Here is a 12871-nt window from a genome sequence, read left to right on the forward strand (position 1 = left end):
GAGGGGTGGTACTGAGGGAGGGTCACACTGTGGGAGGGGTGGTACTGAGGGAGGGTCAGACTGGGAGGGGTGATACTGTGGGAGGGTCACACTGTGGGAGGGTCACACTGTGGGAGGGATGATACTGAGGGAGGGTCACACTGTGGGAGGGGTGGTACTGAGGGAGGGTCAGACTGTGGGAGGGGTGGTACTGAGGGAGGGTCACACTGTGGGAGGGGTGATACTGAGGGAGGGTCAGACTGTGGGAGGGGTGGTACCGAGGGAGGGTCACACTGTGGGAGGGGTGGTACCGAGGGAGAGTCACACTGTGGGAGGGGTGGTACCGAGGGAGGGTCACACTGTGGGAGGGGCGGTACTGAGGGAGGGTCACACTGGGAGGGCTGGGACCGAGGGAGGGGTCACACTGTGGGAGGGGTGGTACTGAAGAATGGTCAGCTTTTGAATGCGACTCTATTCCCGGACAATCTCAGTTAGAGTAAAGACCCCACTTGTCTGCTCTGGGGAAGAGTGTGGGGGCAGTTGTCTCTGATATATATCCACGGCCAGTATCAATTTTCCACTTAGGTCCACAAAGAGATACAATTGGAGACACCCCTCCTGTGTTGGCTCTGAATTACTGTGGGACTCTCTCGAGAAGAGAGGCAGGCTGTGGAAATAGTCCCATTCTATTGCAACGTCCCTTATAGTAGGCTTGGTGAACCAGACCCGTCTCAACCATGCATTCAGGACAGCGCTGAAACGGTGATTGGCGCATGTGGAACAACTCTCCGAGATTCCCCAGGCAGGAACACAGACCATGGCTTACCTCTGTCAGAGTGGGCCCAGTGAGGAGGCTTTGAGCGTGCAGATTCTCCCACCATCTTTTCCAAGAACATCACATCCATTGTTGTGCTCACAGGGTCCACCTCTTCCCTTAGTGAGAGCTGCCAACGGGGACAGAGGGAGGTGGGGGAAAGGAGAGAGAATGAGAAGGATGCAGAGGGACGGGGAGAGTGAGAGAAGAGAGAAAGGCGGGGGTGGAAGAGATAGTCAGAGGTGTAGAGAAAGAGGGTGGAGAGTGAGATGGGGGGAGAGATGGAGAAAGGGGTGAGAGAGACACACACACACATGCAGAGAGAGAATGAGAGAGAGGTGTTATCCTCTCTGAAAGTCAGACAGGCATGACTGGGCACGTTGATTCTCAGAATCTCCTCCCCTTTTACTCAGGTTTGTGATGCAGCAGCAGCTGGTTCACAGCCCAGCCGGGGCCTGTGTGAGTGCACCCCATCTCCCCTCCCACATTCACCCTCTCCTCCCGGTGTTGCCCACCCGGGAGAGACCAGGGCTGGGCGTCCCAGCACCTCGCCAGGGGGCCGGGGACTCTCTGATCTCAAATAGCGTTTGCGAATCCGCATCTCAGCAGCCCCGTGCGGGAGGCTTCAGGTTAGTGTGTGCAGTCCGACACGGCCGGAGGCTTAAACTGGGCACAGTCCGTGATCCTTTGACAAAACCGGGAATTGAAGGGGAAGTGGAGTTATCCTGGGAGGTTGGGGCCAGGTATTACTATCCAGCATCTATGGTGGGGGGGGGGGGGTCGGGGGAGGCAGTAAACGCTCCAGTTCAATCCCCTGTCTGCACCAAGAGCACTTACGCAGTTAAACAAGTTTTAAGGAGCGAGGAAGTGGGGAGAGGAGGAGAGAACGTGGGAGGGTCCTTGCAGAACGCTGGTGGAGTCGGGGGAGCATGGAGTGTTAGAATCACAGAGGCAGCTGGCGGGGAAGGGGAGAATGAAGAACTCCCCTGGGCAACGTAGAACAGATAGCAGAACACCACCAGGAGCAGGCTCACCCTCTGTGTCTGTGCCAAACAGGAGAGGTTAAGCCAAGGGAACGGACTAAAGGGAAAGTGAGTGTGGGTAATCCGTGGTTGTGGAAGAGTTGTGTCGGGTTGTAGTCCTGTGGGGACTGGGTGTCACAGAGCAACTGAGAACACAGGTGCAAATGACTGTGGGTGGGATTGAAATAGAGGTAAATTATCCCAGAACCCTTCATCGAGCTTTAACAAACCAGAGGATCCAAGGCAGGTATCTCAAAGCTAGCAAAGAGCCAAAAAGTTCTGAGAAATATTTTAGGGTATCAAGATAGCAAGCGGTTTTGGGAACAAACTTGGGACCCAGGCAGTTGTGCCAAAAGCAGGGTGATTTCATTCAGGGACAATTTGGAATTGGTTAATTACATGTATGGAGATACAGTGAAAAGCTTGTCTTGCATACTGTTCATTCAGATCAAGTTGTTACACAGTACGTTGAGATAGAACAAAGCAAAACAATAACAGAATACAGAATAAAGTCTTAAGAGAGTGCAGTGTGGATGCTGGACTCTGGAGACACGAGCAATCTCCGTGGATTGAGCAGCATCCTGGGGGGGGGGGGAGGGGGATGGAATTGAACTCTTCCCCCCGCAGATGCTGCATGACCCACTAAGTGCCTCCGGGAGGTTGCCTAACTAGGAGGAGATGCTTGCTGTGATCAGACGAGGAGAGAAGCAGCCCGTGCTGCTGGCAGTGCTTGGTGAGCTGCTAATGAGTGTTTATTGAACCCCAGAAGGATGGGGAATGGGAGCCATAAGACTTAAGAGCAGAATTAGGCCATTCAGTCCTATGAGTCTGCTCCAACATTTACTATCCCCCTCAAACCCTTCTCTTGTCGTCGGAACGTTGAATGATCAGTTGAATGTAGTTGTGTTTCAAAAGACAAACTGCTGTGATTTATATTAGTGCATATTTTACAAGCAATTAGCTAGAACAAGGGTCTTGATGCTAAAGACTCAGGAACTGTACTTTGTCAAGTGAGGTTCTTTAAACTTTTTGAGGATAGGTTTACTCCTATTTTATCTTCAATATATGTTAATCAAAATGCTAAGCTTGATGGGAGAGTGTTCATTTCTCTGTCAAGGTAGATTTAGGCCTATAAACCTCAGTCTAACATAGATTAGGGGAGGTTTGAAGCATCAAGATTGTTTTGTTATTGTTGTTCAGTACACAGACGTGAAGGAGAATGAAATGGATCTGATGCAGCATAAAGAAACACAATAAGCATAAGGTACCTCTCATGAGGTGGCCACGGAGTGTACGTGTTCTGGGCCATAGCTCATCCACTTCAAAGTTGGATGTGTTCTGTGTTCCGAGACGCTCTTCTGCACACCACTGTTGTAACATGTGGTTACCTGAGTTACTGTCAGCTTGAACCGATCTGGCCGTTCCCCTCTGATCTCTCACTAACAAGGCGTTCTTGTCCACAGAACTGCTGCTCACTGGATTTTGTTTAGTTTTTTGCACCATCCTCTGTAAACGGTAGAGACTGTTGTGCGTGAAAGTCCTGGGAGGTCAGTAGGTTCTGTGATACCCAAACCAACAGTCAGTCCATGGGTAAAGTCACTTAGATCACATTTCTTCCCCATTCTGATATTTGGTCTAAACAACATGTTGAAAATAATTTGCTGAAGAGTTTCAGTTAAAGTTGGTCACAAGTAAATTGGCCACAACTTTGAGGAGGCTAGAGGATACCTTTATTCATGAAGAAGGGAAGATGTGTTTCGCTAACAGTATGATCACCAGTCTTCCAAAGAGCAATAGTCACAGCCTTTTTTATACATTAATCCCTGTGTAACTTTTCATATTCTACAAACTGTGAGAGACATCAGCCAAGAGACAGCTTTTGGTATTTCCATAATTCACGGAGACAAGTTATTGATCTTGTTTACGCAGTGTGTTATGCCCTACAGCTTAGAGGCTAACAAACACTAGATAGATGGTTTGTTAATTAAAGGAAGGTACAGGGTGTTAGCAAATCAGATATTCTAACACCCCCGCCATTCAGAATTTTCCTCCACGCAACTGAACCTCTTGACCATGTCTGCATGCTTTTATGCATTGAGTTGCTGTCAGGTGATTGGCTGATTTGATATTCGTATCAGTGAGCCGGTGTACCTAATAAAGGGTAAGTATTGAAGCAATCCAGTAAAAACAAAATGTACAATTAACTGTTTGAATTTGGCCGTGTATACAGAAGGTTAATTTACGTACGTCAATCACAAAGTATGTACACAAAGTGATAGGAGTCTCTGTGATGGACAGTGACTCTGACAGCAAATGGCAAAGTGACAGGAAGGAATCATCTAGGTAGCAGAGCCCCCAAAATCTTACAGGGCTTGATAGAGTAGTTGCAATGTGTACGTTTCCCCTGTCTGGATCATGGTCACAAACCTGTGGAGCTGCCACTCTGCCTCTCACCCAGCATCTCTCCTTTCCACAGTTTTCCCCCATGTTGAATAAACTTTTCTGCCAGCTGGCCAAGACCTGCCCCGTCCAGATCCGGGTGAGCTCCCCACCGCCTCCGGGCTCCCTCCTCCGCGCCACGGCCGTCTACAAGAAGTCAGAGCACGTAGCCGAGGTGGTGAAACGGTGCCCGCACCACGAGCGTAGCTCGGAGAACGACGGTGAGTGGAGTCGGGGAGGTGGACGCAAGCCGAACTTGCTCAGACACAGCGGCCGGGGTGGCGCAGTGGGTTTGCTCCCTGTACAGAAAGTATACGCTCTGCACAGACCCCATCCTAATCCAGAATCTGGGGTGGTTCCCCTACACCAGCCCTTCCACTCCACCTTGTTCAACACGTTCCCCAGCACTGGGCAGGGGGGGTCGGAGAAGGTTTAAGATTAGCTTTGCTTGCACCTGGAAACATACAGTGAAATACATCACTTGCGTCAAGGACCAACATAGTCCAAGGATTAGCTGGGCGGCAGCCCGCAAGTGTCACCACGCACCTGGTGCCAACGTAGCCTGCCCACAGCTCACTAACCCTAACCCGTATGTCTTTGAAATGCCCGGACTCAACCCACGGGGGGCGGGGGGGGCAGGGTTTAAGGGTTGGAGGGATTGAAGGGAGGCGGTTTGACTCGGGAAGGGTGAGAGGAGCAAGGTTTACTGACCGACCCCTCCCTGCGTCCCCCAGGACCGGCGCCCCCAAGCCACCTGATCCGAGTGGAGGCGAATAGCCAAGCGAGGTACATGGAGGACTCTCACAGCAAGAGGCAGAGTGTGCTGGTGCCTTATGAATCGCCGCAGGTGAGTGCGGGGGACGGTGGCAAGAACGCTGCGAAGAGCTGTGGGGCTGAGAGGCTGTGGTCAGTGGGTCCAGGCACTTCCTATCAGAGTGACGGTGTTGGCCTCCTTTTCCCGTTGGTGTCTGTCTGTCCTCTTGGGGGGGTTTGCTGGTCACCTCCTTGGGATTAACTCACCCTCCTCCCCCCCCCCCCCCGAGAAAATCTGCAGCAGCTGAGCTGGGTGTAATTCCCAGGCTAGAAAGTGTTGATTCCTGAAGGAGTGGAGCTCTTTGCCGGGAAACACAGGTAAGAGGGCGAGGGGGGGCAAGGAGAGGCAAGGGTAGGGGTGGGAGAGGAGGAGAAGGGAAGGCAAGTGGAGAGGTGAGAGTTGGCAAGGGGGGAGGGAGAGGGAACGACAGTAATGGTAAGGGGAGTTGTAGAGGGGAATGGTGAGGGCAAGAGGAAGGCGGGAGAGTGAGGGGAGAGCAGAGGTAGAGAAAGGGGAGGAAAATGGTGAGGAGGGAGATGTAAGGTAGATAAGGTAGTGTGAGGGGAACAGAGAGCATAGAGGTTAGGGGAAGGAAGATGGGAGGGGAAGGAGAGAACGGAGGGATGGGGTAGGGGATTGAGAAGGGGGATGTGTCTGCACCTCCCCATAGACACCTGTACTGGAGTTTGGGGTGAGTGATTAGGGGTGCAGAACGTGGGCTGCCTCTCTCACTGACTCATTCTGCCTTCTCCTTGCAGGTGGGATCAGACTGCACCACCATCCTCTACAACTTCATGTGTAACAGCAGCTGTATGGGAGGCATGAACAGGCGGCCCATCCTTTCCATCATCACCCTGGAGGGTCCCGAGTGAGTCCCCATCCGCCTTCACCCGTCTTTGTCCTGGCCGCCATTCCCCGTACCACCTCCTCGTCCAGTCAGCCACTCTCCATACCACCTCCTCGTCCAGTCAGTCCCCAAACCCCCTCCTCGTCCAGTCAGTCCCCAAACCCCCTCCTCGTCCAGTCAGTCCCCAAACCCCCTCCTCGTCCAGTCAGCCCCAAAACCCCCTCCTCGTCCAGTCAGCCCCCAAACCCCCTCCTCGTCCAGTCAGTCCCCAAACCCCCTCCTCGTCCAGTCAGCCCCCAAACCCCCTCCTCGTCCAGTCAGCCCCCAAACCCCCTCCTCGTCCAGTCAGCCTCTCCCCAAACCCCCTCCTCGTCCAGTCAGCCTCTCCCCAAACCCCCTCCTCGTCCAGTCAGCCTCTCCCCAAACCCCCTCATCCTGTCCCCTGCTCCACAGCCCCTTATCTGCACCTCACCACCATCCACACCTGGGATCCTAGGCTGTGGCTGTCTGTCCCCTTCCACCTGAACCCTGTGCAGGGAATGCTGTCCCTTGTGAGGTCTGAGATTACACTGAGACACCACCTTGAATGTTTTACAGGGATCCAGGGCAGCTCCCGCCAATTCTTCTCTAATGGTCCAGTCATGGAGCTCCTTCATGGTCGAGACATGGAGCTCCCTCTTTCTCCAGTGGACCAGACACGGAGCTCTCCTCCGGTGGTCCAATCATGGAGTTCCCTTTTCCTCCTATGGTCCAGTCATGGAGCTTCAAGTTCTTCCGGTGGTCTGGCCTCGGATCTTTCTTCTGTCATCCAGAGGCAGACCCTCCTCCCTGTCTTACCCCGGTTGTCGCGAGTGCAGAGCGCTGCCCAGGAACTGCTCGCCTGCCCTGACCCTGCCGTGTGTTTCCCTCCCCAGTGGACAGCTGCTCGGCCGTCAGTGTTTCGAGGTGCGAGTATGCGCCTGTCCCGGTCGCGATCGCAAGAGCGAGGAGGAGAATCTGCAGAAGCAGCAGGGAGCGTCAGCGGAGAAATCTGGCCATCCTGCGGCCAAGCGCAGTGAGTGAGCGAGGGCCTAACATTTCAGAGTGACGGCTGAAAGGCAACTCGATACAGGTGTACAAGATGATATGAAGCGCATATACATACGGCATTGGTAGATAGAGTGCGAAAGGGTCAGTCATTGACAGTGCGGAAGGGTCAGTCATAGATAGATAGAGTGTGGATGGGTCGGTCATCGGTAGAGTGTGGATGGGTCGGTCATCGGTAGAGTGTGGATGGGTCGGTCATCGGTAGAGTGTGGATGGGTCGGTCATAGATAGATAGAGTGCGGATGGGTCGGTCATAGATAGATAGAGTGCGGATGGGTCGGTCATAGATAGATAGAGTGCGGATGGGTCGGTCATCGGTAGAGTGCGGATGGGTCGGTCATAGATAGATAGAGTGCGGATGGGTCGGTCATCGGTAGAGTGCGGATGGGTCGGTCATCGGTAGAGTGCGGATGGGTCGGTCATCGGTAGAGTGCGGATGGGTCGGTCATAGATCGGTAGAGTGCGGATGGGTCGGTCATAGATCGGTAGAGTGCGGATGGGTCGGTCATCGGTAGAGTGCGGATGGGTCGGTCATCGGTAGAGTGCGGATGGGTCGGTCATAGATAGATAGAGATCGGATGGGTTGGTCATTGATTGTTGTTGTTGTTCGTCCTTCGTAGTCGAAGATGACCAGGGCTTCAAAGTCAAATGGGAGATTGGTGGCTGTGGGTCCGGAGGTGACTGATGAGGCCAATCCGGGCCCTGAAGGCTGGCCCACATGTGGGACACAAGTGGGTGGGTGCTGTCGTGGCAGTGGATGCTGCTCGGGCCTTGCGCACAGCACGCTTTTGTTGCGCCCCGATGATGCGCCTGACTTCAGCTGCACGGGCTCCTGTGGTGATCTTGCTGCGCCAAGCTGGACGGTCCAGGGCAAGCGTCTCCCACGTGTTGATGTCGACACCCAGGCCTTTGAGGGACGCTTTGAGGCAGTCTTTGTAACGTTTCTTCTGCCCCCCGACTGAGCGCTTGCCCTGACACCGTTCTCCGTACAGCAGCTGCTTAGGCAATCGGCTGTCTGGCATTCTGACCACATGTCCAGCCCACCTGGCTTGGGCTTCCAGCAGGAGGGTGTAGACGCTGCAGAGCCCAGCTCGTTCCAGGATTTCCGTGTCGGGGACTTTGTCCTGCCACCTGATGTGGAGGAGTCTGCGGAGACAGCTCGGGTGAAAGTGGTTGAGCTGTTTGGCGTGTCTGCTGTAGACAGTCCAGGTCTCGCTGGCGTAAAGGAGGGTGGTAAGGACCACTGCACAGTAGACCTTCAGCTTGGTGGTAAGGCTGAGTCCTCTCCGCTCCCAGACGTTCTCACGGAGTCTCCCAAAGTCGGCGCTGGCTTTGGCAATCCTGTTGTTGACTTCAGCGTCTATGTTCACTGCGCGAGAGAGTATGCTGCCCAGGTAGGTGAAGTTGTCAACTGCCTGGAGGTTCTGGCCCTTCACCGTGATGCGTGGCTCCTGGTGCATGGCAGAGAATACCATACTGAACAGAGTCGGGGCAAGAACGCAGCCTTGTTTGACGCCATTTGTCACTGGGAAGGCCTCCGACTCGTTGCCGTCATCCAGAACTTTCACCATCATACCGTCGTGGAACTGCCGGACAATTGTGATGAACTTGTTGGGGCAGCCAAACTTCTCCATGATCTTCCACAAGCCTTCTCTGTAACATTGATAGATAGAGTGCGGATGGGTCGGTCATTGATAGATAGAGTGCAGATGGGTCGGTCATTGATAGATAGAGTGCGGATGGGTCGGTCATTGATAGATAGAGTGCGGATGGGTCGGTCATTGATAGATAGAGTGCGGATGGGTCGGTCATTGATAGATAGAGTGCGGATGGGTCGGTCATTGATAGATAGAGTGCGGATGGGTCGGTCATTGATAGATAGAGTGCGGATGGGTCGGTCATTGATAGATAGAGTGCGGATGGGTCGGTCATTGATAGATAGAGTGCGGATGGGTCGGTCATTGATAGATAGAGTGCGGATGGGTCGGTCATAGATAGAGTGCGGATGGGTCGGTCATCGATAGAGATGGATGGGTCGGTCATCGATAGAGATGGATGGGTCGGTCATCGATAGAGATGGATGGGTCGGTCATCGATAGAGTGCGGATGGGTCGGTCATCGATAGAGTGCGGATGGGTCGGTCATCGATAGAGTGCGGATGGGTCGGTCATCGAGTGCGGATGGGTCGGTCATCGACAGGGTGCGGAATGGTCGGTCATCGACAGAGTGCAGATGGGTCAGTTATTCATAGAGTGCCGATGGGCCGGTCGTTGATAGATAAGACATAGGAGCAGAATTAGGCCATCCAGCCCATCGAGTCTGCTCCGCCATTCCATCATGGCTGATTTATTATCGTTCTGAACCCTGCTCTCCTGCCTTCTCCCTGTAACCTTTGACTGCCTTACTAATCAAGAACCGATCAACCTGTGCTTTAAGTATCAATGACTTGGCCTCCACAGCCACCCATGAATTCCACAGATTCACTACCCTCTGGCTAAAGAAATTCCCAAAACATTGATGGATAGAGGGGAAGCCTCTGCCGCTTTCCAGGGTGGAAATGGGTAATTCCGGAGGACATACTTCTAATGCGATCGGAGGGGGAATATAGGCGATGTCAGGGGTGGGTGTTTTACACAGAGTGGCGGTAGGTGCGTAAAACGTGCTGCCATGGCTGTGCAGACAGATGGTAGAGCCAGATACATTACGGACATTTAAGAGACTCGTAGATGGGCATGTGGATGATAGAAAATTGGGGGGCAGTGTAGGAGGCGGAGATAGGTCTCTACCAAAGGAGGGAGGGGTAGTAATGAAGGCAATGGCAAACCAGTTCTACAGAAAAACTTGCCAAGAACAGTGAGGCTCATGAGACGATGATGGCCCACATCATACCCACACATCACTTGATGATGTAGGAGGGAAGAGTTAGATTAATTATAGAGCTGGCACAACATCGTGGGCTGTACTGTGCTGAAATGTGTTCTGTTCTCAGCTGTCAGGGGAGGGTGTGGTGATGGTAGGGAGGGGGGCATATCCAAGTGTGGGACCGAGCTTGCTCACCCCCTCCGTTTTCCTTTCCTCCAGCCTCCCAGGATGTCACTCAGGCCAATGCCGGGCCCATCCCCAGCAAGAAGAAGCTGGTTTCTGACACCGAAACCTTCACCCTGCAGGTGGGTAGAGGCCTCAACAGCACTAACCGCAGGGGCTGCAGCTTGCGGGCACTGGCCCAGTGTAGCCCCCTGGATTGCGAAGATGGAGAGATTGGGAGGGGCAACAACCCTCCGGGAGGGGTAGAGGCTGAGTGAGGAAGTGGGGACCACGTCTTAAAATTCCTGGCTCTTCGTTGTTGACAGATGCGTGGCGGCTTGATCCAGCTTGTGACTGCAGGAAACTGCAAAGTTCTTCCCTTTCCAAAGCACGGACAGCTGCTAACCCAGTGTTATCAGACTCTTGGACGATAAGATGGACTCTAGGCCTCACAATCTACCTCGTGAACTTACACTTTTTTGTTTGCACTGTACTTTTTAAGTAGTTTTTACACTCTATTCTGCATTGGTATTGTTTTACCTTGTTGCAGCTCAGTACACTGTGCAGTGTTTGATCTGCAGGACAAGCTGTTCACCGTATCTCAGTACCCATGTCCAGTTAGTGTCTCCAATTACAGTGGAAAGATGATGTGTACAGTGTCCTAGGGACCGGTCATTACACACACACACAGATTATGTGTACAGTGACTGGTCATTACACACACACACACAGGTTATGTGTACAGTGGCCGAGGGACCGGTCATTACACACACAAACTCATCGAGGTAGTACATGGAAAGATTTAAAGTTTTGCTCTATCCAAGTCGAAACGTACAGCAAACTGCATGGTTTTACCTCAATGGCTAACACGCTCCAAGGATGTTCTAGGGGCAGCCCGCGAGTGACACCAGACTCCCAACACCAACGTGGTGTGTCTGCTTCTCACTGACCCTAGCTCTGGCCGTACGCCTGTGATGTGGGAGGAAATCGGAGCACCTGGAGGAAACCCACGCAGTCACAGGGAGAACGTACAAACCCCTCACAGGCAACACCGGGAGCTGGTGCTGTGATGGTGTTGTACTAACCCTACAACCCAATGTGGCATTATGGAGAGAGTGCAGTGCAGACAGACATGTTGACTTCAAAATGGTCACGACAAGGTGGATTGGGAAATCAAGAGATATCTTCATGGCAGGGCCCTCTAGAGTCTGATAACAGCGAGATAATTCGTTCTAGCCTCTTGGGGGTTGATTGTGACCATGGAGAGGGTGGAGCTGGAGGGAGAGGGTTCTTCTCCATATAGAGGTGTGGTGGTGGAAAGCAGTGGTTACGTTATTGAATGGTGGGAAGGGTCCCGAGGGGCTGAATGGCCAGCGTGAGTGGGGAGGGGGCCCCCGGTGGAGGACGATCCCTGCGGTGAGGGTGGGGGTGGGAGGGATGGCTAGGTCGATTTATCCAGGCTGTGGATTGGTGACTGGTGCATCTGGGATGTGTGTTGCTCTGTAGCCACTTTATTATGTGCTACTCTCCGTTATAAAGTGGTCACTGAGTGTGTGTTCGTGGTCTGCTGCTGTAGCCCGTCCACTTCAAGGATCAACGTGATCTGCGTTCTGAGATGCTCTTCTGCACACCACTGTCATAACGTGTGGTTATTTGAGTTACTGTCACCTTCCTGTCAGCTTGAATCAGTCTGGCCATTCTCCTCTGACCTCTCTCATTGACAAGGCGTTTCGCCCACAGAACTGCTGCTCACTGGGTGTCTTTTTTTCACTTTCACACACTGTTCTCTGTAAATTCCAGAGACTGTTGTACACAAAGATCCCAGGAGATCAGCAGTACTGATCAAACCACCCCGTCTGGCACCAACAGTTATGCCACAGTCAAAGTCAGTCAGATCACATTTCTCCCCATTCTGAGGTGTGGTCTCCTGACCACGTCTGCATGCTTTCATGCATTGAGTTACTGTCACACAATGGGCTGATCTGATACTGACACCAACAAGCAGGCGTACACCTGTACCTAATGCGGTGGCCACTGGCTCCGCACCCCTGTGATGTATCAGAGTCTGTCTCTTCCTGCCAGTACACTGACCGTCTCCCTTCCACCACACCAGATCCAGGGCCGGGAACTCTATGAACTGCTGAAGAAGATAAAGGAGGCGCTGGAAGTGTCAGACCTGATCCCCCCCAGTGTGGTGGACGCCTACAGACAGCAGAAACAGCAGAAACAGTAAGTGGGAGTGGGGGTTAGACTGAGGGGGCTCTGTACTGTGGGAGGGGCTGTATTGAGGGAGTTCTGTACTGTGGGAGGGGCAGTATTGAGGGAGTTCTGTACTGAGGGAGGGGCAGTATTGAGGGAGTTCTGTACTGTGGGAGGGGCTGTATTGAGGGAGTTCTGTACTGTGAGGGGCAGTATTGAGGGAGTTCTGTACTGAGGGAGGGGCAGTATTGAGGGAGTTCTGTACTGAGGGAGGGGCAGTATTGAGGGAGCTCTGTACTGTGGGAGGGGCAGTATTGAGGGAGTTCTGTACTGAGGGAGGGGCAGTATTGAGGGATTTCTGCTCTGGGAGGGGCTGTATTGAAGGATTTCTGCACTGTGGGAGGGGCTGTATTGAGGGAGTTCTGTACTGTGAGGGTCTGCATTGAGGGAGTTCTGTACTGTGGGAGGGGCAGTGCTGAGGGAGCTCTGCGATGTGGGAGGGGCAGTGCTGAGGGAGCTCTGCACTGTGGGGGGGCAGTGCTGAGGGAGCTGCACTGGGAGGGGCAGTGCTGAGGGAGTTCTGTGATGTGGGAGGGGCAGTGCTGAGGGAGCTCTGCACTGTGGGATGGGCAGTGCTGAGGGAGCTC

At 53.2% G+C, this 12871-nt stretch overlaps 1 protein-coding gene across 3 annotated transcripts in view; it reads left to right on the forward strand.

The window, feature by feature from the left end:
* Positions 1-12871, forward strand: part of LOC140197896 (cellular tumor antigen p53-like) — an 83270-nt gene that overhangs the window by 66184 nt on the left and 4215 nt on the right. For all 3 annotated transcript variants that reach the window (XM_072258479.1, XM_072258477.1, XM_072258478.1), the window contains exons 5-10: positions 4292-4475; positions 4989-5101; positions 5827-5936; positions 6830-6969; positions 10083-10168; positions 12139-12254. In XM_072258479.1, coding sequence (XP_072114580.1) covers positions 4292-4475; positions 4989-5101; positions 5827-5936; positions 6830-6969; positions 10083-10168; positions 12139-12254 — 749 coding nt within the window. The remainder of the gene's footprint in view (positions 1-4291; positions 4476-4988; positions 5102-5826; positions 5937-6829; positions 6970-10082; positions 10169-12138; positions 12255-12871) is intronic.

Source organism: Mobula birostris, chromosome 5, assembly GCF_030028105.1.
Source record: "Mobula birostris isolate sMobBir1 chromosome 5, sMobBir1.hap1, whole genome shotgun sequence".
Classification (NCBI taxonomy): Eukaryota; Metazoa; Chordata; class Chondrichthyes; order Myliobatiformes; family Myliobatidae; genus Mobula; species Mobula birostris.